Raw genomic sequence first — 27703 nt, forward strand, 5'->3', positions numbered from 1 at the left:
GCATTTGTGTTAAATGGAGAATCAAACAAGAATTCAAAGGCAAGTAAAATTGTTTCCTACTTTCTAAGGTATTTTCGATATGGCAGAACTGTCGATATCCTTTGAAAGTCAATAACACGGCCAGCGCTGCAGCTCACTTGGCTAATCCTCTGCCTACGGCACCTGTACCCCAGGTTCTATTCCTGGTTGGGACGCTGGTTCTGTCCCAGTTGCTCCTCTTCCAGCTCTCTGCTGTGGCCCAGGTGCTTGGGCCCTGCACCCGCATGGGAGACCAGGAGGAAGCACCTGGCTCCTGGCTTCAGATCGCCGCAGCGCGCTGGCCGTAGCAGCCATTTTGGGGATACACCAATGGAAAGAAGACCTTTCTCTCTGTTCCTCTCTCTCACTGTCTAACTCTGCTTGTCAAAAAAAAAAAAAAAAAAAAAAAGTCAATAATACATATTATGTCTAAGGTACTACTTGACCACTGATACAAGCAGTATAGCCAAGTTGTAAGAGAGTGGGCCCAAAGGCAAAATGCCTGGGTTTGAATGCCAGCCCAGGAACACCTTGCTAAATGACCCACAGAAAGCCTATTTTCTCACTTATTAAATGGAGGTTTTGTGAAATCAGGATGGCAATGGAATCTGTTTCACAGGGTTTGATGAGTACTAACCAGTCAATGTACTACAGTGCTTAGAACAGTACCTCCTCTATACTAATGATTTCTAACACACATTGAGGATATCATGGCTACCCAGAAAAGCATGAGAAAAATTTCATACATATCATCACATAATACTATTTCATATGGGGAAAAGAAAGCTTATCCTATGTCCAAAGTACAAATGAAGCATATTTTACCCAAGACATGTTCCAGCCATTTTCTTTAAGTGAAACTTACTTTTGCTTTAAAACTGTTCTTAGAGCATCTTTTTGTCCCGTGGCAAACTGAGAAATACAGATGTCATTTGCTGCAAAATCAAGACATGAAAATATACTTCAGATTCCTGGAAATTCTGTAATTTTAATTGCTTACTCAAAAAAACCTTTCTAAACTGAAAGAAATTTTAGGGATTCAACAACAGGATTTCCCAACAACAAAAAAGCAAGGAACAAATTAAGAGACTCACTAATAATATAACAATTATAACCATAAACTCTACATAAAAATTGTGAAAAATCTGAGGCCAAACTGGAAACATTTGCTCAAACCCTAAAAATTGCTTCGTATAAACCAAAACAAACTATTTCACACATTGTCATTAAATAATAAAATTTTTCAAGGGGCCAGCACTATGGCGCAGCAGGTTAATGCCCTGGCCTGAAGCACCGGCATCCCATTATGGGTGCCGGTTCGAGTCTCAGCTGTTCCTATTCCGATCTAGCTCTCTGCTGTGGCCTGGGATAGCAGTAGAGGATGGCCCAAGTCCTTGGACCCCTGCACCCACGTGGGAGACCCAGAAGAAGCTCCTGACTCCTGGCTTTGGATCAGTGCAGCCCGGCCGTTGCAGCCATCTGTGGAGTGAACCAGCAGATGTAAGACCTCTCTCTCTCTCTCTCTCTGTAACTCTTTCAGATAAAAATAAATAAATCTTTAAAAAAAATTTTAAAATAAAACTTTTCAAAAGACATGTTTAATCTGTTGCCTTTCCAAAGACTATTCAAAACTTGAATTCATAACTTATAAACAGATGTAGTAAGTTAGTAATAATAAAAGAAACTTTCAGATGGTATTATTAAGTTTAATTTGGGAGGAAAAATTAAAAATGGAAATAATAAATAAAAAGTATAAGGTAGTTCAATGAATGTCTAAAAATCAATTTTGTCCTTACAAAGAAAATTCTGACACGTTACAATATGGAAGAAGGCTGAAGACATAATGCTTGCTAAGTGAAATGAGCCAGACACACAAGGTCAAATACTGTAATGATTCCACTAATGAGGTCTCTAGCACAGTCAGATTTACAGAGACAGAAAGCAAGACGGCGGTTGCCAGGAGCTGAGGGGAGGAAGACTGGGGAGTTAGTGTCTGATGGATACAGAGTCCACTTGAGGGCGATGACAAAGTTCTGGAAATGGCGATGATGGCTGCATAACAAAGTGAATGCAATTAATAGCAAAGACCTTTACATTCAAAAATGGTAAGTTTTATGTAATGTATATTTCATCACAATTAAAAAAAATTCTATTCTTTTACCTTTTTGTCTGTTGCTCTCTTCTGTGTTATCCAAAGGCAACCCTTGCACTGCAACATCTTTAGAAAAATCCTTTGGGATATGAAAGGAGAAGGTGAGGAGCTAAATCAGCTTTGTGATTTATTACATATCACTAGCTATATGACAACTGTGGTCTGGGAAGGCAGCATTGTGGGTTTTTTTGAGAATTTTATTTATTTGAAAGCCAGAGTTACAGCAAGAGGAGAGACAGAGAGAGAAGAGGGAGATCTTCCATCCGCTGGCTCACTCCATACATGGCCATAATGACCAGGGCTGGGCCAGGCCAAAGCCAAGAACCAGGAGATTCTCACGTAGGTGCAGGGGCCCAAGCACTTGGGCCATCCTCCACTGCTTTCCCAGGCACGTTAGCAGAGGGCTGGATTGGAAGTGGAGCAGCCGAGACTCAAACCAGAGCCCGTACGGGATGCCAGTGCTGCAGACAGGGGCTTAACCTGCTGCCCCACAGTGTCGGCCCCAGGACTATGCGTTTTATAACTTCATTTCAAGCACTGCCCCATGCTTAGGTACCCTGGAGATTTACTGACTGAGTGAGTAATGTGATGGATTGTAATTAGATGAATTAGTAAATGTACAAACAAGCCAATGCAGCACTGAGATACAGACTTAAACCCTGATTTGGCACTTCTGGCAAAGCAAGTAACTTGGCATCTCAGTTAAACATGAAAACCTGACTGCTGTGAACTGAATGGAATAGACAGGGATACTCACACACGGGACGTCACAGATCAGTCACAGCAATGTGTCACTGAGCTCTGTGTAGTCACAGAGGGCTCCCTTACATAGGTGACACCTACTGGCAAACAGCTTTCTGCTTACATGTGCGATCCTGGACTTCGCCTCTCAGGGTCTACTCAGTGACAACACCAGGACTTCTAATGTTGCTCTTCACCTTTCATTTTCCAGTACATCAGAAAAGGGAACAGAAAAACATCATAAAAGATAACCAATCAAGGCTATCTCCTGACGACAGGTGTTAATTGCTAAAAAAGCCAAATTAACAATACCATACAATGTTTCCTACAAACTAGTATGAAAATGTAATTCTCTTTCCTCTTTCATGAATCCAATATATATTTCACAAAAAAATAAATACGGGGCAGGTGTCCGGCACAGTAGTTAAAACACTGCTTGGGATGCCCGTTTCCCATATCAAAGTCCCTGGGTTCAAGTCCTGGCTCTGCTTCCCATCCAGTTTCCTGCCAGTGCACACCATGGGAGGAAGCAGACCTCAAATGACTGGGTTCTTGTCACTCATGTTAGAGATCCAGAAAAAGTTACAGGCTCCTAGCTTATGCCTGGTCCAACCCCGGCTGTTGTGTGCATTGAGGAGTGAACAGGTGCATGGAAGAGCTCTTTCTCTACCTTTCAAAGAAAAAAATTTATTTAAAAATGAATACAGGGGCTGGCGCTGTGGCACCGTGGGTTAATGCCCTTGCCTGAGGCAATGCCATCCCATATGGACTCCTGTTCAAGACCCAGCTGCTCCACTTCCGATCCAGCTCTCTGCTGTGGCCTGGGAAAGCAGCTGAAGATGGCCCAAGTCCTTGGGCCCCTGCACCTACATGGGAGACCTGGAAGAAGCTCCTGGCTCCTGGCTTCGGATGGGCACAGCTCTGGCCGTTGCAGCCAATTGGGGAGTGAACCAGCGGATGAAGACCTCTCTCTGCCTCTCCTCTCTCTGTGTAACTCTTTCGAATAAATAAACCTTTAAAAAAATGAATACAAATGGCCATCTACATAAAAAAAAAAAACTTCCCTTACTACTAATAAACACAATAAAATGTCTATTTTATAATCTATCCATATGAGCTTACTGGTAAAGATGGAAGAAATGCATTCCACTCATGACCTTACTGGAGAGAATATAATGATAGTCTTTCAAGAGGCCATGTAGAAACATTTCAAAAACTGTGTATACCTTCTGATTTATGACTTCATATCCAGAAATTAATCCCAAAGGAATAGTCTGAGATATGTGTCAGGATGTTCACAATGTGCATGCTTAAATTACCAAAAATGGCAGGGAAAAAGTCCTTCATGCATATGAAGAAATAAACTATGATAATCATATACACTGAAATCCTTTGACCCCATTAAAAACTTTTAGGAAAAAAATTGATGACATGGAAAGATCTTTAATATCATCTAGCCATAAAACAGTAGGTACTGTTTAATGAAACATACAAATGTACCAAAAAAACTCAGTGTTAAGAGTTATTGTTTTTAATTGTGGAATTTTTTTTCTTAAAAAAAAAAGAAAAAAATTCAAAGATTGATTTATTTATTTGAAAGGCAGAGTTACACAGCAAAAGAAGAAGAGGCAGAGAGAGAGAGAGAGAGAATCTTCCATCTGCTGGTTCACTCCCCAATTGGCTGCAACGGCTGGAGCTGCGCCAATCCGAAGCCAGCAGCCAGGAGCTTCTTCCAGGTCTTCTGTGTAGGTGCAGGGGCCCAAGCACTTGGGCCATCTTCTACTACTTTCCCAGGCCGTAACAAAGAATCGAATCAGAAGCGGAGTAGTCAGGACTCGAACCGCTGCCCATATGGGATGCAGGTGCTTCAGGCAGCAGCTTTACCCGCTATACCCACAGCGCCAGCCCCTCTTTGTATTTTCTTAAAATAGTTTCTTTAAATGCTTTGTTCTAGCTCACATAGGAGAAGCCATATCTCCTCTTTGGTAGTAAGGAGAAACGGGTACGAATAAGAGCAGATATAAATGAATTTATAGACCAGCGCCACGGCTCAGAAGGCTAATCCTCCACCTTGCGGTGCCGGCACACTGGGTTCTAGTCCCGGTCGGGGCGCCGGATTCTGTCCCAGTTGCCCCTCTTCCAGTCCAGCTCTCTGCTGTGGCCAGGGAGTGCAGTGGAGGATGGCCCAAGTGCTTGGGCCCTGCACCCTCATGGGAGACCAGGAGGAAGCACCTGGCTCCTGGCTTCAGATCAACGTGATACACCGGCCACAGCGGCCATTGGAGGGTGAACCAATGGAAAAAGGAAGACCTCTCTCTCTGTCTCTCTCTCTCACTGTCCACTCTGCCTGTCAAAAAAATAAATAAAGTCTTAAAAAATTTTAAAAAAATGAATTTATAAATAAATGAGCGTATCAGGCACAATTTCTGCAGCTTCTTCATTAAAATAACACGGTCCACTCAGTAGGTACTGTAACCTCATGTAATAAAACCCGGACGCAACAAGAAGATGGGCAAGCTGTCCAACAGTTAGGCTGCCCGTGTTCCAAGCCGGTGTGTCTGGGTTTCAGTTCAGACTCCTGACTCCAGCTTCCAGCCAGTGAAGACCCTGGGAGGCAGCAGCAATGGCTCAACCAGTGGGGTTCCTGTCAACCAAGCTGGAGACCTGGATGGCTCCTAGCCCAACCCAGTCCCAGCTGTGGCAAGCACTTGAGGAGCGAACCAGCAGATGGGACTGGACCCTCTCCCTCTCCCGTTCACTCCATTTTTTAAATAAAAATAAGTTTTAAAAAAATTCTAACTGCACTTTGCATTCTTAGTAAAATGAAACTCCTGCTATTGCAGCCATTTGGCAAGTGAGCCAGCAGATGGAAGACCTCACTCTGTCTCTCTGTCTCTCTCTCTATATATAACTCTGCCTCTCAAATAAATAAATAAATCTTAAAAAAAAAAATGAAGAAAGAGAAACCGCCAGCCTAAGAGGTAGGCATTTACTCAACACAACAATACCCCATAATTGTACATTTTATTGTGACCTTTTGACAAAATTGCTGAGTAAAAATAAAAAGTTTCATTTTAATTCTTAGTTTACTGGATTCAAAATATCATGTTGTGAAACTCTTGTTATAGACTTGTTACATCAGCAATACAAAGGTCAACATTATGATTAGTGGTCTAATCAGATCTCATTAACAAAACATTTATTGTTAAATATTTTCAGCATTCTAATAAAAAGGTTGAAAAGTTCAGATAAAGAACCTCCTCTCAAAAAAAAAAAAAAAAAGAGATGACGACTTCACAACAGTTTGAATGGTATGTAAGTTGAACCTGTGTATATGTGGCTGGGGGGGCATGTATGTGTGTGGTTAGTTTCTTCTCCTCTCTTTTTCTCTGGTCAACAAAACCTTTTCTCTAAATAGTAGCAGTTTCTTCTCAGTTACAGTATTCCTCTCAGTGCTCATTATCTTACCAATGGGTATTTTCCATTCTAAGGAAGGTTTTTTTGTTTAACATCTCAAATACTAATCAAGTCACAATTGTACATGAAACACTTCTGGTAAGTATTCTCTCGGGGCAGCATTGTGGTGCACAGCAGGTAAAGCCACTGCCTGCCACGCTGTGATCCCATATGGGTGCCAGTCGTGTCCCGGCTGCTCCAGGTTCAGTCCCGCTCCTTGCTCAGGCACTTGGGAAAGCAGCAGAAGAGGGCCCAAGTGCCTGGGCCCTTGCTACCCACATGGGAGACCTGGAGGAGGCTCCTGGCTTCAGCCTGGCTCACCCCGGCACTGCAGCTATCTGGGGAGTGAAGATTTCTCTTTGTTTCTCCCTCTTTCTGTAACTCTTTCAAATAAATATATTTTTTAAGATTTATTTATTTAGTTGAAAGTCAGAGTTACACAAAGGGAAGGAGAGGCGGGCAGAGAGAGAGAGAGAGAGAGAGAGAGAGAGATCTTCCATCCGTTGGTTCGCTCCCCAACTGACTGCAAGGCCAAAGCTGCGCAGATAGGAAGCCAGGAGCCAGGAGCTTCTTCCAGGTCCCCCACACGGGTGCAGGGGCCCAAGGACTGGGGCCATCTTCCACTGCTTTCCCAGGACAGAGAGCTGGATCAGCAGTGGAGCAGTTGGGGCTTGAACGGGTGCCCATATGGGATGCCAGCACTGCAGGTCGTGGCTTTCCCCGCTATGCCACAGGGCTGGCCCCAGTAAATAAATCTAAAAAAAAAAAAAAAAAAAAAAAAAAAGCACAGTGTAAATCAAACGTAACTGAGGGACACGTTGTTTGATGACAGGGGACATTTTAACATGAACATAATCAAGAATCCTTACGCTTATACTTTCTGACACAGTGGGATTTGCTAATGGAGGCTGGTGAGAATTTCCAGCAGCGGTTAAGTCTGATGAACCTGAGGACAAAAAGTCATCCATTTTAGTGAATTTTTATCAGAACCTTATGTTTAGATAAGTGGTAGGCGTGATTCAAGAACTAGAAACTGGATATTAACACGAGACACTTCACATGCAAAAAATGTATTCAAATAATGGTTTGTATAATTGACAAGTGGGAAAATAGGTAGCTATTGACAACCTACTGAGATAAGAAGCATAAATGCTTTAAAATACGTTAGGACACTGTTGGGTGTGGATAAAGGGCGGATGGAATCGTCTGCCAGGAATAAAATATGTATGTGATGTAAAAAATCTGACTTGACAGCAGGCGTGTTATAGTATTACTGCTGTGGTTAAAAAGAAAAAACACCATTTTAAAGGCCTCATTAATCCGACCCTTAAAATTATCAGCAGAGCGGATGACACTTATACATAAACCATCTCCAACCAACTTCACCGAGTTCCAGGACCGGAATACGGAAGCCGCGCGCTCCGCACCACGCCAAGCGGAGGCAAAGCACACAGCAAAACGCGCGTTCCACAGGCAGGTGCACCTCGGATGCAAAACCGGACAGAGAGACAGCGGCGAGGGCACGCGCAGGGCTCCGTGCACGCCGGCGCGGGGATGCACACGGTGCTGCGACCTGAGACGCCCGGGGACCGAGCGCGGCGGCACGTACCGGCTGGCGCCTCCTGCCTGGGCAGCGCCCGGCCTCCTCCCCGCAGGCTCCGGGCCGGCATCGTCTCCTCTCCGGGCTGAGCTCAGAGCCCCTCCTGTCGCCAGCGGCCTGCGGGCGCAGCGCTTCCTTCCCCGGAGGCCTGAGCACACCGCGCGCACTCCCCCAGGCCCGCCGGGGTTTCTCAAGTGTCTGAGGAACTCGCGTAGCAGCCTCCAAAGGACGAACGTCTGCGGACAGTGCCCTGCTCGCCGGCAGCGGCGACGCGGGCGTCCAGGACCCAGAACGACGCGAGCGCCAACGGGCGGCCCAAGCGGACGAAGCCGAAGCGCTGCTTCTTCCAGGTCGCCCCCACACCGAGCTTCGCCGCCGGGCCTCACACACCCCGTCCCGAGGCGGCCAGGGACGCCCACCCTCTCCGCGCCGCGTCCCCAGCGCGCCGACTCGCGCTTGACAACAGCTTCAGCGGCCCGCGGGCCCCCGCCCACTTCCCTTTAAGCCCGCCCTAGAGCCGCAACACGCATGCGCGCCGGAGGACCGTTCCAAAAACATCCAACCAGAAAGCCGAACGCTCTCCGGTGCGCTTCCTCCGCTCTCCGGGTAGAAACAAACTCCCGACGTGAAAGGTTCAGAAGGGCGGCGAATTTTTTTCTGTTTTCTTTTTTTCTTACAGTAGCACATTGTCCCACAGTTCTTAAAACAGTCGATAAACCCGAGGGACTCATCAAAGGCCTGAAGAGTCTCCGCCCTAACTGGCAGTACTACTCGCATTTACTAGGGACTGTTTACAGTGTGGCTCCTGAGACCGTTAGGGCCGTGGGCTTGAGTAAATCAGGCGCTCAAAGAGTTTCGACAGATTCGGGTCGTTATCACAGAAGAATTCAGGGATACATGGAGTTGCGTCAACAGACAATCTCTAAATTAATATTTACGGATTTTTAGACTTCGCCGATGGTACTGGCTTTTTTCTTTGGCTTTCTCTCGTTACCACGAATCGGCGTCTAAGCGTGTAAGAACTGTTTGGCATCCCCGCTCCCACGTGTTCTCTGCTGTCCAGCGGCCGCGGCGCCCGCCCTGACCCCGACCCTCAGCCCCCAGACTCGGCCGGCAGCGCAGTCCCCCATCCTCGTGCTGGTGCCAGCTGCGAGAGTTCGTGCTTAAGTATGGTCTCCTTTCTCTGCCCTGAGAATCCTGGGCGGCGGGCAGCGAGATGGCGGGGGTCTCCCGGGGCGGGCGGCGGGGAGGCGGGGGTCTCCCGAGTACGTGGGGTTGAGCTGGGCTGCGAAGGCGGGCGGCGGGGTGCCGGGGGTCTCCCAAGGCAAACGGCGGGGTGGCGGGGGTCTCCGGGGCGGGCGGCGGGGTGGCGGGGGTCTCCCGCGGCCTGCGTCGCCAGTACGTGGGGTTGAGCTGGACTGCGAAGGCGGGCGGTGCGACTCCCGGGGCGGGCGGCGGGGTGGCGGGGGTCTCTTGCGGCGGGCGGCGGGGTGGCGGGGGTCTCCCGAGTACGTGGGGTTGAGCTGGACTGCCAAGGCGGGCGGTGCGACCCCCGGGGCGGCGGGACCCCGTCCCTGCGACCAGGGGAGGAAACGGAGGCCCGGGGCCCCCTCCGCCCGCGGGTTCGGGGCGTCCGGATGTGGTCGTGGGACGGAACAGATTAGACCCGGGTATCCACGCTGTGACCTTGGGCCGGCAGGCAGGGGACCCGCCTCGGAATACCGAGGTAACACCCCGCCCCCGCTTTCCCGTTCGGGCCGCGTAGACCCTTCCCTTTAGAGTAATACAGGTGAATCCAAACAAAAACAAAAATAATGTTAACAGGGACCTTAAGGGCCCAACCTTGAAGACTTATAATTTTTTGTATCTTGATTTTTCTCACATTTTTTAAATTTCAGCAACTTTTTCTCCATTTAACAATGGAGACTCAGATTGTGTAAGCTTTTTTATGAGTGTTTATTTTTTAAAGGCTTATTTTATTTGAGAGTTATAGAGAGAGAGGTCCTCCATCCGCCGGTTCACGCCTCAGGTGGCCACAACGGCTGGTGCTGCGCCGATCCGGAGCCAGGAGCTTCTTCTGGGTCTCCCACGTGGATGCGGGGGCCCAAGGACTTGGGCCATCTTCTGCTCTCCCAGGTGCACCAGCAGGGAGCTGGATAGGAACCGGAGCCCATAGAGGATGCGGGCACTGCAGGCCGGGGCTTTAACCACTGTGCCACAGCGCTGGCCCTATATGAATATTTAAATATGACGACAGTGTCACAGCTGCAGGAAACCTTAGAGGTGAAACAGATGTGGCAGGAACGGTGACCTTTCCCCTCTAGTATCCGACGTCCGAGTATAGGTACTCGTTGAACCGACTTGGATACATCGTTTGGATCTCACACGAGTGTTGAGTGTTGTCAGACTCAAGTGGAGTCGTGGAGCTCCTGGCCCAGTGCTCCTGGGCTCAGCCCTTCAGCCCGAAAGCAGCCGGCTGTAGTCTTTCCAGAGTACCTTTTGCTCTGGCCAACAAGAAGGTGAGTCAGGGCTGTCATGACTCCTACACCTGCTGCAGATGAGCTACGGAGAAGGGCCCTGTGGTAGAGTCCTGTTAAGCTACACTGATCCCACAAGTCAGCTGGATCCATTTAGACACTGGCCTGTCAGATAAATGACACTGAGAGCCCTGGGCTGGAAACTGGTTCACAACGTTTTTCTTCAGTCATCTTTCTTTTGTTAACATTTTTTAAGCTGTATTTTCTTTCTCTCTTCCACTTTCTACATATACATACACGTTTTCTGCTGAATTTTTTGCAAGTAAGTTGGAGGCATCATGAGCTTTAACTTTAACCCTAATTCTTCTGCATGTCCTTTTTTTTTTTTCTTAACGATTGATCTGTTTGAAAGAGCTACAGAGAAGGAGAGACAGAGCGTCCATTTCCTGGTTCACTCCCCAGATGACCAAAATGGCCAGGGTTGGGCCAGGCTGAAGCCAGGGCCCGGAAGCTTCATCTGGGTCTGCCACATGGGTGGCAAGGGCCCAAACACTGGGACCATCTTCCACGGTTTTTCCCTGGCCATTAGCAGGGAGCTGGATCGGAAGTGGAACAGCCAGGACTCCAATCAGTTACCCACATGGGATGCCAGTGTTGCAGACTGCAGCTTAACCCACTGCAACACAGCGCCAGCTCCTTATTTATTTGTTGGTTGGTTTGCAAGGCAGAGTTACAGAGAGAGAGATCTACCATTTGCTGGTTCACTCTCCAGATGGCTGCAACTGCTGGGGCTGGGCCAAGAGGAAGCCAGGAGCTTTTTCCTGGTCTCCCTCGTGGGTGCAGTGGCCCAAATACCTGGGCCATCTTCTGCCGCTTCCCCAGGCACATCAGCAGAGGGCTGGACCAGCACCCATAAGGGGTGCTGGCGCCACAGGTGGAGGCTTAGCTGCTGTGCCACAGCACTGGCTCCAGCACGTACGTTCTTAATTCTGCTATATGGCCTGAATAAGGCTGCCAACTTAAGGCACCATATTCACATTTCCCAATTATCCCAAAAGTATTTTCTTCCCAAATACCCCATTTTGGTTCAGGATCCAGTTGTAACTGTTTAGTTTCTTAGTCCAGATCAGCCTTCAACCCCTTTTCTTTGTAACTGACAGTTTTAAAGGGATTACAAATTGTCCCACTTTGTGGGTTTTCCTGATTACTCCCTCATGATCGGAGTCAAATCAAACACTTTTGGCCAGAATACCACTTGGGTGATGCTGTGTGTCTTACTGTGCCCCACCAGGATACACCTCATGTGGGGACCCGGTGTTGGTGATGCTAAGATAGTGACTGTCAGGCCTTTCTGATGTAAAGGGACAATTTTCCTTGTGTGGTATGATGCTTTGAGACCATAAGCCTGTTCCCCAACAGTTAATCCATCACTCAGTCACGTCTTCATCTTTGCTTGCATCGCACATCACCAGTGCTGAGGGACCAGGAGAAATTAGAGTGATGGTGTCAGGATGTTAGAACAATCACAGATTGTAGACACGTGTGAGCAGAATTAGCGTCTGGCTTCAGAGTTGGTCCAAATCCGCGTGTGATTCTAATACACAACTGGAGGGTAGCTCCCACTGTGTCCTTGTTTATTTTTTCCAGCTTCTGGAAATTTTCTTTCTGATGATGTCCACCTGAATTAGTTTTCGCTTCCTTCCTTCCTTTCTTTCCTTCTTTCTTTCTGATTTATTTTGAAAGGCAAAGTTACAGAGAGAGGGAGATCTTCCATCCACTGGTCCCCAAATGTCCACACTGAATGGGGCGTGGCCAGACCTAAGACAGGAGCTTGTAACTTCATCCAGGTCTCGCATGTGGGTGCAGGGCCCAAGCACTTGAGCCATCTTCCCTTGTTTTTCCAGACACTTGAGCAGGGAGCTGCTTGGAAGTGGAGCAGCTGATACTGGAACTGGTGCTCAACTGGGGTGCTGGCAGCGCAGGCGGCGGCTTAACTTACGCTGCCACAGTGCCGGCCCTGTGAATTAATTTTCTTCAGGAGCCTAATTAGTTTGCTCTTCTGCTCTTCTAGTAACTGAATTTCCAATCTGAGAAGAAAATTAATTTAGGGAAGGAACCAGGTGCATTGAAGAAGAGAGACTTCGTTAATGCGAGCATCTGCTGTGGCCCGGGAGTGCAGAGGAGGATGGCCCAACTCCTTGGGTCCTGCACCTGCATGGGAGACCAGGATAAGCACCTGGCTCCTGGCTTCGGATCAGCGCGGTACGCTGGCCGCAGCGGCCATTGGAGGGTGAACCAATGGAAAAAGGAAGACCTTTCTCTCCCTCTGTCCACTCTGCCTGTCAAAAAAATAAAATAAAAAGAAAATACAAGAGTAGAGAGCAAAAACAAGAAAGTGTTGGGGTTGATGGGAAAAAGGTCAAACAAGCTTATGTGTTATTTTTAAGTACATGCTATTCTTCTCAATACCTTATTAGAAGCATTTTATATATCTTAGGGTGAGATGGGGAAAGTATTGGATTTTGAAATTGAACATCTTAGTTAAGCCCCAGTTGTCCCATTTACTGCCTGTGTAAGTAACTCACATAAACATGTTTCTTAATATTTCTGAGCCATCTTCCCTGGATTAGTAGAGTAATCATAAGAGAAGTGTTATATATACTTATTATGTAGAAAATTAAGGATAGCATAATATTAATTTTTTAAAAAATGCTAAAGAATTGTAACCTCAAAATTGAGAAAATCAGTTTTCACTTATTAAAAAGGAAGGGCTTTTAATGATTTAGTCAACAGAAGTTTGGGTTTCATCAAAAATAATATTAGAGAGGCCAGCATTGTGGCATAGTGGGTAAAGCCGCTGCCTGTGACTCCGGCATCCCATAGGGGTGCTGGTTTGAGTCCTGGTTGCTCCACCTCTGATCCAGCTCTCTGCTAATGTGCCTGGGAAAGCAGTGGAGGCCGGCCAAGTGCTTAGGCCCCAGCGCCCACATGGGAGACCAGGATGAGCTCCTGGCTCCAGCCTCCAGCCTCCAGCCTAACTCAGCCCTGGTCAACGCAGTCATTTGGGGAGTGAACCAGTGGATGCAAGATATCTGCTCTGTAACTCTGCCTTTCAAATAAATAAAATAAATATTAATAAATGAATAAAAAACTATTAGAAATTGACAGGGCTTCAGTCATATTATTACCACACTCTCATTTTCAGGCACGAAATCGGGCCTCTCTGGAGACGTTCAGACAGGTTGGACCGCTGCTTTTCCAGAACAGAGAGGAAACTCATGCATCAGAAAAGGTTTGAGCTTAATGACTGATAAGATCTTCTTTACTATTAAGGAAGTCGGCTATGTTTTCATTTTCGGTGTGAGATATAAAAGTGTAGTTTGTTGTTTCTTTCTGAAGTTCAGTGAGTGTTCTTTCCTGGTTCAACAGTTCAGAAAGTTCAGGGTCTAGTGGATGACCTCTTGTACTTTCAGGTAAAAACCTCTTGGTAAACCTGGTTTCTTGCCTATTTTATTGCCCTTTTTTTTTTTTTAAGTTCCTACAGAACAATAGGATACTATTGTATCCTATTGTACTAATACTTCCATGAAATTTTTCATACCATTTACTAGATCTTTTCAGAATGTTTTTTGAGTGGGAATCCAAAAGAACTCCAGTTTGGGAGTCTTGCTAACAATATTTACCATGCTGCAACTTGTACTCCCCCCCCCCCCAAAAAAAAAAAAAAGACAGAGCCACAGAGAGAGAAAAAGGTCTTCCATCCTTGATGCATTCCCCAGAAGTCTGCCACAGGAGCCAGAAGTCCATCCCGGTCTGCCACATGGATGGCAGGGGCCCAAGCAGGTGGACAATTTCTGCCTTCACAGGCACATTAGTAAGAAGCTGGATCACAGGTGGAGCCGCTGGGACATGAACCGGCACTCCAGAGTGGGAGGCCAGCCCTGTAAGCAGCAGGATACTGCTACATCACAATGCCAGCTGCTGCATCTTTTTTTTTTTTTTTTAAGACTTATTTATTTATAAATCAGAATTACAGAGAGGAGAGGAGAGGCAGGGGGAGGGAGAGATGGATCTTCCATATGCTGGTTCACTCCCCAGATGGCCGTAACAGCTGGAGCTGGGCCTGTCTGAAGCCAGGAGCTTCTTTCTGATTTCCTACATGGGTGCAGGGGCCCAAGCATGAGGCCAGCCTTTGCTGCTTTCCCAGGCACATTAACAGGGAGCTGGATTGGAAGTAGAGCATCTGGGACTCTTAACCAGCACCTATATGGGATGCTGGCTCTGCAGACAGCAGCCTAACCCACTGTGCCCCAGTGCTAGTGCTGGTGCTGGCCCTTGCATCTCGTTCTTGGCAAGGATGAAAAAACTATACAACCTCATTTTTTTAATTAACCTTTTTTGAGATTAAAAATTCACATACAATTATAAAAAAATTCATAACAGACCCCTTGTGCCCTTTACCCAGTTTTCCTCTATGGAAACATCTTACAAAGCTAGAGTGCAATGTCACATACAAGATACCGGTATAGTTAATATCAGAACACTTCAAGTACATGATCTCGTTGCCTTTTTATTCCCTTCTACCCCGACCTCATCCCTAACCCCTGGCAACCACTAATATGTTCTCCAGTTCTGTTTCTGTCGTTTTAAAAATGGTAAGTGGGATCATACAGTATGCAAGCTTTTTTCATTCATCATTTTTCAGGCTGTTGCAAGTACCAGTAACTCATCCTTATTATTGCTGATTAGTATTCCATGGTAAAAATAAATATGCGGGTTTGTTAAACCGTTTGCCCACTGAAGAATATCTGATTTATTTCCAGATTATTTTCCCTCTTTTTCCAGGACTCCAATGCCACAAATATTAGCTCGTTACAGTCCTACATAGTTCTGTTAATTTTTTTATTCCATTTTTCCCTCTTATTCAATTTGAATAATCCTGTTTCCAGTCTTCCAATTCACTAATTCCTTAGTCCTCTCCATTCTGCTGTTTTTATCCATTGAGTTTATTTTGGTTATTATATTTTTTACTTCTTAAAATTTTCATTTAGTTCTTAATGTCTTGTATTTCTTTCCTGAGACTTTATTTCGTTGTTTCAACTGTGTTCACGATGAACTCACTGAGCCGTTTAATCCCTTGTCAGAGCATCCTCACACTTAGGCCCAATGTTGTGTACCTACTGATGGCCTTTTTTTTTTTTTTTTCCATTCAGTTTGAAATCTTCCTAGTTCAGGGTATGAGTGTTTTTTTTTTTTTTAATTGTAACCTGGACATTTTGTGTATCTTGTTAGGAGATTATAAGGTTCTAGATTCTATTTAAACCTTCTTTTCTAGCTGACTCCATCAGAAGATGGTGGGGGCAGGGGTGTAGAGTGGCGTCTCACCTCTGGCGGAGGTAGCCCAGGTTCTACCCTGTGAGGCTGGAGAGGCGGCAGGAAGCGCCGTGCTATCTGAACATGGGTGGGAGTTCTGGCTCCTCAGCAGACCTCCACTGATAACTCCCTGGCTGGGAGGGGCTGAGTGGCTCTCTGCTTTTCACCTGGCTTCCCTGAACCCCTCAGGAGGGCAGCACAGCTTCTGAGTCTCAGCTGGGCCTCCTTCGGTGCTTGGAGGAAAGGGAGAGAAGCTCCTCGTTCCTGCTGCTTGAGTTGGATGCCAGGCTCCTCCCCTTGTGGTTGCCACCAAGTGGACATGGGGCTCTTGCGGCTGCCTGACAGGGACGACCATCTCCTGCTCCCTCTCTGGCCTTCTCCGTCACCACACTGCTGCGTGTGTTGGACACCTAGTTACAGACCTCAGGATGGAGATCTGGGCTCACCACTTGGACTAAGCTGGTGTGGATAAGGATAAAGGCCACCATTTTCTTTTCCTGTGGTGTTTGCCAGAACAGTAGCTACTGTTTAAAATGTTTTCTGTGACATACATTTGGGCCTAAACCTGAATTCCCTACTTATTTTCAACTCCCTGTAAGCTTCATAAAAACTTCATGCTTTTCACAGCCTCATTAAGTACAAAATGAATGTACACACTCAGTTGATCTTATGTTATCAGGGAACTCAAAACTAAATATGAAGCATAACATATATGTCAGCCTACACTGTCCCTGATTACTGTTTCCTTTACATACTGTTTCATTTCCATTTGAAGCAGCTTTATTTATAAAATATTTTTATATGAGATGTTCAATCTTTTTTAGGACTAAGGTAGTGTAAACAATGTGATTATCATGTATGTGATAATCCATATGTCTAGATTAACTGCATCCAAGTCCTACATTTAAGATATGTAAAAATCTCAGTATCCAAGTCCTACATTTAAGATATGTAAAAATCTCAGTAATCCAGAAAGACTTTGATTTGTCTTATGTTCACTAGTTTCTGAGCAGTCTGATTGCCCTGTTTGAACTGTAGAATATTTAACTCCCATAACTTTTTTTAGAGTTTTTTTAGAACTCTTAAGTATCTTTCATAAGCATTGTTGATTTGTAAGTGAATGCTGTTAACAATTAGTAGAACCTTTGCATTTACTTAGAAGTCATTAAAAATGTAAAAGAATTATTTGTAGCAACCTAATTAACTGAAATTATTTTAGGAAGATACCAGAGATTGTTTGGATTCTCTTCCAACCTTACCAAGAATGGGGCTTTAACAAGTGTCTTTGTAAGACAATAGAGCATACTGCCTTGAAACTGGACATAGAGATAGGGCCTCTGAGTCTCCTACTTAGGAAATCTAATTTTAAATGATAAGGTCCTGTGGTCCCTAATAATCCCTGAGATTGGGGTGGCCTGTAATTACAGTTAGAGATGTATAAATATGAGCAGTGATTATCTCACTCTTCAGGTAGCCTGTAAACATATACAAATTGACAAGCTTTTTTTTTAATCAGGTGATTAAAAAACATACGAAAAGACTATGGCTGGACAAATACCAGAATCTGATCAGATAAAACAGGTAAGGTGTTAAAATAAAGGGAAAGGATTTATCAAAAAAGTTATACACTTCTAAATGCAACCATGTCAGTTGGTGATCTTGGAAAATAAATGTTCATTAAATGTTTATATTCCATTTCCAAAAAGTGGACATTAAGTGATATGAAGCATATGTATTTTTCAGTTGGCTAATAATCAGGAAAAAATATTCAACTAGAAGACTATATTTTTGGTCGGCGCCGCGGCTCAATAGGCTAATCCTCCGCCTTGCGGCGCTGGCACACCGGGTTCTAGTCCCGGTCAGGGCGCCGATTCTGTCCTGGTTGCCCCTCTTCCAGGCCAGCTCTCTGATGTGGCCCGGGGGTGCAGGGGAGGATGGCCCAAGTCCTTGGGTCCTGCACCCGTATGGGAGACCAGGAGAAGCACCTGGCTCCTGCCATTGGATCAGCGCGGTGCGCCGGCCGCAGCGCGCTGGCCGCGGCAGCCATTGGAGGGTGAACCAACGGCAAAAGGAAGACCTTTCTCCCTGTCTCTCTCTCTCACTATCCACTCTGCCTGTCAAAAAGAAGAAGAAGAAGACTATATTTTGTAGGTTGTATTTGTTAGTAAAATAATTTGTCATTATAGGGTATTTTGTCTTACTATAAAACATCAGTAATTTAAGTTTCAAACCGTTTTTGTTCTAAGAACCAAATATCAAAAAAACCTTCTGGTTTGTTTGTAGTTTAAAGAATTTCTCGGAACCTACAATAAACTCACAGAAACCTGCTTTTTGGACTGCGTTAAAGATTTCACAACAAGAGAAGTAAAGCCGGAAGAGGTATGAAAAGTGTTGCTCACTAAAAACTTGCTAAACTTGTCCTAAACAATAGGATATCCCTGAACGTGTCACAGATTCCTACTTACTACAGGAATGTGGCTACCTTTTAAGTTCCAGTGCTTGACAGCTGAAATGACCAAGGACCCATGGCACTGAGTTTAACAGTGCCAGATTTGACAGTTCCATTGTACTGAGGTAGACATTTTAAGGGAAGATGCCTGGGGTTCTGGGTTACTGTTTCATGGCGAACATTCTTAGTAACTTCCAGTCATGATGGCCTCGTCAGAGAAACTTGACACAGCCTTTCTGTGTGTGGCCCAGAAAACTTGGGTTGACTTTGAAAAAAGCAGAATGTGAATTTGGTGGCTTGTGTTGTGTAACTAGACTCTGAAAACACAGTCCTATTAGCAGTCTTTAAGTGTTCTCACCCAATTTTACTCAAAATGATATAAAATTCTTCCATAGAAAGATGTTGATAAACATTAATACCAAAAACTTAACATATAACCAATAATCAGTAAGTACTTGTTAGATAATTGACAAAGTTTAGGAAAGATGCTAAGTTTAATATTGTTAGAAAGTAAAAGATTGAGAATTAAGTTAAAAGTGTTGAGAATGGAGTTTTCATTTAAAAAAATGCATTTGTTGCTGTGTTTACATCTTAACAGTCTAAATAAAGGGATAGGCATACGGATTGTCACTTTATACTGACACAGACTTATGGAAAATCCAGACTAGAAGCTTCTTGAAGGCAGGGACTTAGCATTGTTCTTAGTGCCTAAAAACTAAGGACATTCAGTATCGATTCTTTTCAGTTGATGAAATTATCAACAAATGAAAGCAGTGGCCACTTAGAACTGATTTAATTCTCAGATATACTCCAAAAAAAAAAAAAAAAAGGCAAAGCACCTATGCTCTTCTTTTAGAATATGTGAATTTTTAAAAACTACATTTTTATGTTGCCTTTTGGATTTTTCCTTTTTACTTTTAGACTACCTGTTCAGAACATTGTTTACAGAAATATTTAAAAATGACACAGAGAATATCCATGAGATTTCAGGAATATCATATTCAGCAGAATGAAGCACTGGCAGCCAAAGCAGGACTCCTTGGGCAACCACGATAGGGAAGTCCCGAAGGACGGACTTGCCGAGAAAGATGGCCAGCAGGTGTTGCCCTGAGAACGGGATTCATCTGATAGAATCCCTGAACGCAGTAGGAGCCATGACAAACCATCCATCATGGCTGTCTAGCAGATGAAAACCACTGGAGAAACAAAGATTGCTGTTCACCAGGAGTAACTGAAATAGAAGGTCTTATTGTTCAGTGAAAATAACAAGATGCAACATTTTGTTGAGGCCTTACAATTCAGCAGCTTGGTCACTTGACTAGAAAAATAAACCATTGTTTCTTCAATTGTGACTGTTAATTTTAAAGTAAAATATGTGTTCAATCATGTAAAAGATAAAAAAAATTTATTGCTAAAAGTGAAATAAATGGAAATATCACTGAGCAGTTGTTTATGCTACAAGAGTACATGGTATTCTGACTGGACTGTGGATACGGTGAATGTTTTTCAATCACGAACATCCTCCAAGTATTCCTGTTCATTCATGTCTGCCTCAAATTGCTGGTAAATACACAAAACAGTTAACTTGTTGATCATTGCAATTTACAATCCTTTTCTTGCTCCCCTCTTGAGTCAGGGTGGACGTTATACATTCTCATCTACTTAGGTTTTATATCTTCAGGACATATCCCATCTAGCACTAGCTTTGGAATGTCCAATAATTGACCATTACACTCTAGTAGCACCTGTGCTGTTGTGTTTGGTTCAGAGGCTGAAAATCTAACATGAATGAGTCCAAGTATGACCAACAGTATACAGTTCAGTCTCAGCCATAACATGTGACCACAAAGTGAACCAAAGCTAAAGTACTATCTTATGGCTAATAAATTCTGAAAGAAACCCAAGCATTTGTAGGAAATTCTAGTTGATGTATTAAGTATAGCAAGCGGTCTGATAAACGTAAATGAATAAGCTAGTAATAAATTGACTTACACATGGACTTCATTTGATGCCAATAGAAACTTGTTGTAACAGAACAGTAATTAGCCTATGTTTGAATTTATCAAAGTACTTATTGTTTTATCACATTAATGGAAAGTAGTTATCAATCTGCATGAAGTTGAAATGTTGAAGCATGTACAATATTTAACAAAACATACAATCATTATAGTCAAAGAAACAAGAAATAGATTTGCTTCACTTGAAGCAAGAAGAGCACCAAAAATTCAGAGATTTTCCTCAAAAGTTTGGGCAACTGCCACACATCCTTTGCTATTTCTATATAATTAAGCCCCATAGGGTCATTTACTGTGTACAGTTTGCAAAGGTGATTAAATAATGTACTTACCTGGCAAATAAGGGGAACTCTGTGCAACAGCATCTCAAATACCTTGGGAGGGAGCGTGTATTTGAAAACCTTCAGGAGTTCCCGGGGTTGCCCACACAGTAAGAGGGCGTTACTGAGATGTTCAACTCCCATTCTGTGCTCTCCTGAAACAGATCGATAGGTGTTAAGCACAATTTTAAAGTTCTTTAAAGTAAGGATTCTATAAATTACCAGGAAGGCAACAAGCATTAAAAATAAGACGCTGAAAACCGTATCAAACAAGACCATGTAGACGAGTCTCGTGAGCGGTGTAGAGCACTAATGTGGGATGGGGAAGCTGCAGTCTGAATGCCACAGCGCGTGTAGACGTGCACTCTTGTACTGCAGATGGTTAGCCCTGCACCTAGTACACTGGGGAGGGGTCCTGAGGGGCTTTCTTAATTTTAATGTGGTGTGCTTTTAGTAATTTAAGAGAGTTTGTGTGTGCAGTTGGTGAAATATAGATGAAATGTTTGATGTTCTGGCTACATTCAACTTCTTAAAAATAAATTCCATTATCAAAGAGTTGAAACAACATTTAGTGTAACATGAATTACATATCCATAGGAAAAAATACACTTAATTAAATTCAATTTTTTTTCAGGATTTATTTTATTTATTTGAAAGGCAGAGTTAGAGAGATCTTCCATCTGCTGGTTCACTACCCAAACAGCTGCAACAGCCAGGGTTGGGCCAGGCCAAAGCCAGGAGCCAGCAGCTTCGTCCAAATCACCCATATGAGTGCACAGGCCCAAGCGCTTGGGCCATCCTCTGCTGCTTTCCCAGAAGCATTAGCAGGGAGGATTCCGACTGGCACCCATGTGGGATGCTGGCACTGCAGGCTGCAGCAGCTTAAGATGCCACAACACTGGCCCCTGAATTTCTAAGTAAAATTTTAAAGTGAGTTTTAGGATGATTGGCCTGTACAGCAGCAAAGAATCAAAATTAGCTGAGAGTAGAAATTACTCAGGGTTTCTGACTGAGTGAGAACATGGAATGACAGTTTCACTTCCTTATTTTACTTTTAGGAATCTGGGGCAGAGATCAATGAAGTGATTTAAGGTTTCAAGGGTGATTAATGCCAGCGTAGACCAGAGAGTGTATACCTGTCTTCAGGTCTTACATTAACGTGGTAGGTGAACTTTGACACATGTAATATAACTAAGCCAGAAATGAAAGTTAATTTACTACAGCTAAATATAATATTAGAGTCTTATTAAAGATACCTACTTTTTTTTTTTTTTTTTTGACAGGTAGAGTTAGACAGTAAGAGAAAGAGAGAAAGGTCTTCCTTCCGTTGGTTCACCCCCAAAATGGCTGCCATGGCCGGAGCTATGCTGATCCGAAGCCAGGAGCCAGGTGCTTCCTCCTGGTCTCCCATGGGGTGCAGGGCCCAAGGATCTGGGCCATCCTCCACTGCACTCCTGGGCCACAGCAGAGAACTGGACTGGAAGAGGGGCAACCAGGACTAGAACCTGGTGTGCCAGCACCGCAAGGCGGAGGATTAGCCTAGTGAGCCATGGCGCTGGCCGACACCTACTTTTGTATTCTTAAGAGATTTTCACTGCTGAGTTTTTAGTAATAGTTTTCTTACCTATTTAAGATGTTTCTTTCATGAAATACTATGCTAATATTTCACAAAAATTTACTTTTAGCAATATTAACAGCTTTATGTAGGTAATACAGTAAGTCAGAATACTTTGATTCTGTGGAACTTTTTAAAGGGAAAAAATGCCTGCTCTCGAGCTTGATGGTGCTAACAATACAAATGCAATCAACGTGGTTAGTTAAGTCAATCGGCTGATAAGCTCATTCGTACCAGCTCCCATACAGAAATGACCACAGTTAAGGTGGGTACAGAACTTTGTTCTGAAAGCAAAGTAATAAAAATGAGGAGTAGTAGCAGAGAGGAATGGAGAGGGCTGAAAAGATTACAGAAAACTGGGTGAAAATTACCACATTAGAACACTGGTCTCTGCGTTGGATTTAAACTCTGGCAAGCTTGGGAAATTTAAAAAAATACTGATGCCTGTATCCCACCACTAGAGATTCTTGTGTAATTGGTTTGTTGAGAGTTTGTTTGTTTCATGGAGATTTAAAGAATAGGCAGTGGGGCTGGCTTTGCAACATAGTGGGTAAAACCACTGCCTGCAACACGGGAATCCTATATGGACACGGTTTGTATTCAAGCTGCTCCACTACCCATCAGGCTCCCTGCTAATAGCCTTGGAAAAATCAGCAGAGGATGGTCCAAGTGCTTGGACCCCTGCCAGCCACATGGGAGACCCAGAGGAAGCTCCTGGATTCAGCCTGGCCCAACCCTGGTCTTTACAGCCTTCTGGAGAGTGAATTATCAGATGGAAGATCTTTCTGTCTCAATCTCTCTAACTCTTTCAGATAAATAAGTAAACCTTAAAAAAATTAGGTGGCCAAGATTGAGAACTCTATGATAAAGTTTAGAAGTATATAGCCCTTAAGAGATTTAAGGGTTCACTGAAAAATGATATCCCTTTTAAAAAGAGGTAAAATCCCAATTTTATAATTTTTGTTCTAATGATTTAAATATTTGTAATTTATCTACCACTAAATCTAAATTTATCACATGATACTTGTTAATATGAATAGGAATGAAATGTGATAAAGTATTTTATTTTTTCTTTTGATTTATATTTCAGAATTTTCTTCCTCACATTTATCCTATTCAAATTCAATAAATTTTTAAATTGAAAAATTTTATTTATCTTAATTTACCCCTTTATCTAGAAGGTTCCCTATCTAGGTATAAATCCAGATTTTGTGAGGCCCCTCACATAGACAGTTTGGGGGCCTAAGAACATAAAACCATGAATACAGAATTGCTAGGGAAACTTGGAAGCCAGCTGTGCAAATGAACTCCTGTACTTGTGTGAACTCATTCCTGTTTGCATCATGTAAGTCAGTTCCATGGATTTTCTCATTAACATTTAACAGATATCTTTAGTCCATTTAAAAAGTTGCTCCACCTAAAAGCAAAGACAAGAACTAAATAAAGTATTAAAACTTCAATTATGATTAACATGCAATGACTTTGAATGGCTGCAAATGTTTTTCATTACTCAAGATGTTTGTAATGGTTTTAAGCCAGTGAATAGGTAAAAATCTTTGCATTGCTATGAGTTGTCTAGGATATTCCTCTTTTTATAAATCCTAGAGAATTCCATCCACTCAGAGATTGAAAAATAGAACCTTTTATTGTGAAATACTTTCAAATCCATCCGGAATAAGTCAAATCCAAGTACAGTCCATGGCCATTGTATTAAGATAGCCCCTACAGGCATCACTATATTAAATATAGTATATGGGCATTTGTAATGATTTTATCAAAAGTATTTTGTTAAGAATGTTGTTGGGGAGGGGGGCTAGCGTTGTGGCATTGTGGGTAAAGCCCACGGCCTGTAACACTGGCAGCTTGTCCTGGTTGCTCCACTGCCGATTCAGCTCCCTGCTAATGGCCTGGGAAAAGCAGTAGAAGGTGGCCCAATTGCTTGTGCCCCTGCTACCCATGAGGGAGACCAAGCTCTTGGCTCCTGGCTTTGGCCTTGCCCAGCACTGGCTGATGGAGCTCTCTGGGAGAGTGAACCAGCTGATGGAACACCTTTGTCTCTGTTTCTCTCTCTGTATGTAACTCTGACTTATCAATAAAAAAAAAAAAAAGTCTTTTTCTAAAATAATGCTTTTTTAAAAAGTATCCAAAAAAAGGAGAAAAAAAATTTTAAAAGCAGTTAAAATTTTTTTAAAGTTTTGATTAACAATCATCTGAAAAATGCACTAGAACTTTATATGGCAATGAGGTGTTTGCCTCCCCATCTGCTTTCTTCCAGGACTACGTGCAACATAGACTCGTGCACTAACTCAGGCAGGGATGAGTGAAAATGCTAGGACAGAGTCTGTCTAACTGAAGCATGCTAGTTAACACCGCTAACTTATTTGACATATAAATTCTAATCAGCAAATATTTAGTGAATGTAAATGACCATAATTTAGTAAAGAATGTTTATATTCTTACCTCTAGATAACCAAAGTTCTCCCATCTGTACCTCTTGCAAAAAAAGTTCCTGTAATTTTTCATTCTTTGCTGTATCCCACAACTGAAAGATTCATAAAATAATTAAAATAGTTAACAGTGAGTAATGAATGTAAGTTATATGGTTACTGATCAAAATTATATGGCTTTTATTTGAAAAGCACATCTTGAACCCGGTCTCTAAATCCAAAGTATGACAAATGCCCTTGTTCTTTATAATATTTAAACAAATTTCCTAATATGGATGATTAAAAAAAAATACCTGGTCTACTCAAGTTAGGTTGAGATGCTTGTAGTAGCTCTCATTCCCATGTATTTTACCCGGCTTAATAAGTACACATGTCAGAAATCCTGCTGTAATTAATAGAACAAAGGAGGCTGTGTTATTTTCTTGCCTGCAGTATTAACAGTGCTTGTTGACCTGGCTGCAATGACTTCTCAGCCTACAGAGTCAGTTGGTTATGATATCTATGCATGATGGAAGTTACGCTAAGGCTTCTACAAAGAAAGGGGCAAAGGATAAGGAAGGAGATTGGCAGAGCAGCTGGTGAGTGTTGAGAGGATGCTTCGTTTACTGTGGCCCAGATCACGAAGATGACCATGGCCAAAAGATGGCACCATCACTGATAGTATGCCTCCGGCTGGTAGAAAGTAGAATGGGCAAGCGCTAATCCAAAATAACAACTTCACTTCCAGTCACTTCAGTCTTTTTTATCTGAAGACTTTTTGTCTTCCCTAGAATTCTCATTTTAAAATGTGATGAGCTTGGAGGTTTGGGGATGGTTTCCCATTCAACCTTTCAGGCTTGTATCAGCAAGTATGCTAATAATCAGGAACAACCACAGGTTTCATTCAGTAGATTCATAGCACGAGCTAGGGCAGGACACTCGAGGAACTGGGAAGGGTAAGAGACAGACCACTGTGCCTATCCCCAAGGGTCAGTGACACAGAAGTATGTCATGAAGGCCAAAGCACAGGGACATTACATTTGGTTGGAGAACCAGGGAGGTTTCTCAGAAAAAGGCAGCACTTGAGATGTAAGTTTGATGAAGCAAGTATAAGCAAGGCCACATTTCAATGCCAAATTACCAAGAGATCTCAGTTATTTACATGGCCTGTGATAGGGTGAATGTGGCAGCAGTAATAATTACAGTTACTGAAGGTCAGCTATGGACTAGGAGCTTCACATAAATGATATCCCATCCTTAGGAAAGCCAATGTAGAAGGCACCCATGGTAGAAGGCTGTGTTGCCAAAAAGGTCTTTAATCTGCAGAGTAGGAAGCTACCCTGAGGTACATACAGGGACACTCCAAAAGTTCGTGGAAAATAGAATTAAAAGGTAGGCTTATTGTAGTGCAAAAAAAAATTTTTTTAAACCATGCATAGTTTTTTGTAATACCCATTTTCCATTAACTATTTACAGACCTCTCATTCAGAAGGGATTTGATGTAGCACAAGAATAGAGGCAAGGAGATAAGTCAGGAAACTATTACAATAGCTGGCTAAAACGTAATCTTTGGAGTAAAAGGTAATTGTGAAATATATAACTATATGTTTGCTTGCCCCTGGGAGCCCAGCCCACCCTTTACTCCCAACTGTAAGGGAGTTAGCTTCCAGGGGATCCAAAGCCTTGCCTGGAGCCCAGCAAGCAATCCCCACCACGCCCTGCTCAAATTGCTTGCAAATTCTGGAGCAAAGTAGATTTTAAGATGTAAGGACAACAGACAAAAGGAACACCCCGCGTAATAATCCTGCCCTGAGAAGGATCCAGCTTTCTCGGGTTCCTGGGAGACTTCCTGTTGGGGTTTCTCCTACTCTGTTGCTCATCTCTGCCGTCCTCACGCCTAGGAGGCTTCCAAACTGGCGCCGCCTGCCCACTGAAAGCGGGTTAGGATTTAACTGCTCCTGCCATTTCAGAGAAGAACCCAGGAATCTGCAGCACCTCTCGGGACTGAGTTAGTTAAGCTGGGTCAGTCGCCAAGATAATTACAACTGTCCTCTAAACACGACGCCTCCAACCGTGTCTGGGCAGACAATGAGGGTGCACCCGCTTCTGGGTAGAACGGGCCTGAGGGCACACAGGCTGTGTGGGCAGTGCACCTGCTCCCACTTCGTTAACTTTACGGCTGCCCTATCCCAGCCCGGACTTGTTCCTCCTGTGTTTCCTTTGGTAAAAGCAGCGAGCCAAAACTCAATCAAAGGCAGACCCTGCGCTGGGCGAGGCCGGCACCTGCACCTACGAAGCTACCTGGGTGTGGGTAAAGCTCGTCACCTGAGCGCCCCGCGCCTCGGCCCTCCGCTGTCCGGCTCTTCTTTCTGCAAACACAACGCACCGGCTGCAGGCCCCGGGCCGAGGCGCTCCCGGCTGCCCGCCCGCGGTTCGCAGTGCCCGGCGCCGCCCGGCCGCGCGTCCGCCGCCGCCGCACTCACTGTCCCGCAGGCGGCGCTTGAACGCGGGGTCGCCACGCCGCTTCCGGTCGAAGTAAACGCAGTAGCCGAGGAAGGCGACGGCGCCCAAGGCCGCCAGGGTAGCCAGGAGGCCCAGCAGCGGGCGGACGCAGGACATCCGGCCTCCGGCGCCCCAAGAGCCGAGCGTTAGGCGCGGGCCGGCCGGCCGGCAGGGGCGGCCAGCGGCGCGGCCTTGGGCTCCCACGCGGCCGCGAGGCGAGCGGACTGGGAAGTCGAGGGTCCACAGCCACCACGTAGCAGAGCGCTGTCCGAACCAGGTCTGTCGCACTCCAGATTCAGAAGCCCTGGCCCTGCCCTAAACGCCCCCGGCACCCATCCAGGCCGATCTGAGTGCCTGGGGATCTGGGCGCTTGGGTCTCCCTTCGTCCTCTTCCCATACCTGCAGCATTCAGGGGTCAGCTTTGGGTACCCCCTGGTGCACAGCGCCTCCCGCTGGCCCGTCCTCCGGCCTGGCCTTTGTCACCTGAAAGGATCCAGTCCTCAGAGGTCTCTAAGCCCCTGACATCAGGAGCCGGAAGAGGAAGGAATATTATTATTAT

General features: G+C 44.5%; 3 protein-coding genes across 21 annotated transcripts in view; 1 reads left to right on the forward strand and 2 right to left on the reverse strand.

Moving 5' to 3' along the window:
* The window catches only part of KIAA0586 (KIAA0586 ortholog), a 118717-nt gene extending 110233 nt beyond the window's left edge, over window positions 1–8484 (reverse strand). For 3 of the 9 annotated variants that reach the window (XR_007910261.3, XM_008269716.5, XM_008269713.5), the window contains exons 1-4: window positions 7977–8480; window positions 7237–7313; window positions 2180–2249; window positions 884–953 (exon numbers count right to left, since the gene is read on the reverse strand). Coding sequence is in view for 4 of the 9 variants with exons in the window: in XM_008269716.5 (XP_008267938.3) it covers window positions 884–953; window positions 2180–2249; window positions 7237–7313; window positions 7977–8037 (278 nt within the window). In the remaining 5 variants the exon portion in view is untranslated. Of the gene's footprint in view, window positions 1–883; window positions 954–2179; window positions 2250–7236; window positions 7314–7976 lie in introns of all 9 variants that reach the window. The other 6 variants (XM_008269714.5, XM_008269722.5, XM_008269720.5 and 3 more) reach the window with 6 other exon arrangements.
* Window positions 8485–8543: 59 nt separating this feature from the next.
* TIMM9 (translocase of inner mitochondrial membrane 9) overlaps window positions 8544–27703 on the forward strand; it is a 75422-nt gene continuing 56262 nt past the window's right edge. For 2 of the 6 annotated variants that reach the window (XR_016217755.1, XR_016217754.1), the window contains exons 1-4: window positions 8551–9134; window positions 13650–13736; window positions 17334–17398; window positions 18101–18196. Coding sequence is in view for 4 of the 6 variants with exons in the window: in XM_070053588.2 (XP_069909689.1) it covers window positions 17360–17398; window positions 18101–18196; window positions 19188–19322 (270 nt within the window). In the remaining 2 variants the exon portion in view is untranslated. Of the gene's footprint in view, window positions 9135–10311; window positions 10487–13649; window positions 13737–17333; window positions 17399–18100; window positions 18197–19187; window positions 19709–27703 lie in introns of those variants that run through there. The other 4 variants (XM_070053589.2, XM_070053588.2, XM_070053591.2 and 1 more) reach the window with 4 other exon arrangements.
* Window positions 9905–27445, reverse strand: TOMM20L (translocase of outer mitochondrial membrane 20 like). Of its 6 annotated transcripts, XM_002718315.6 has the most exons (5): window positions 27126–27400; window positions 26968–27011; window positions 24677–24758; window positions 20614–20756; window positions 19655–19826 (listed from the first exon to the last, which is right to left on the reverse strand). In XM_002718315.6, the coding sequence occupies exons 1-5, from the start codon at window positions 27259–27261 to the stop codon at window positions 19773–19775; spliced, it is 459 nt and encodes a 152-aa protein (XP_002718361.3). In that variant the 5' UTR covers window positions 27262–27400; the 3' UTR covers window positions 19655–19772. The 6 variants fall into 6 exon arrangements, with proteins under 6 accessions (XP_089165781.1, XP_089165777.1, XP_089165779.1 ...); XM_089309655.1 differs by lacking the exon at window positions 19655–19826 and adding an exon at window positions 9905–10196 and having other exon boundaries at window positions 26968–27445; XM_089309651.1 differs by lacking the exon at window positions 19655–19826 and adding an exon at window positions 9905–12783 and having other exon boundaries at window positions 26968–27400.

Source organism: Oryctolagus cuniculus, chromosome 12, assembly GCF_051225735.1.
Source record: "Oryctolagus cuniculus isolate XC-2025 breed Fujian yellow rabbit chromosome 12, ASM5122573v1, whole genome shotgun sequence".
NCBI lineage: Eukaryota > Metazoa > Chordata > Mammalia > Lagomorpha > Leporidae > Oryctolagus > Oryctolagus cuniculus.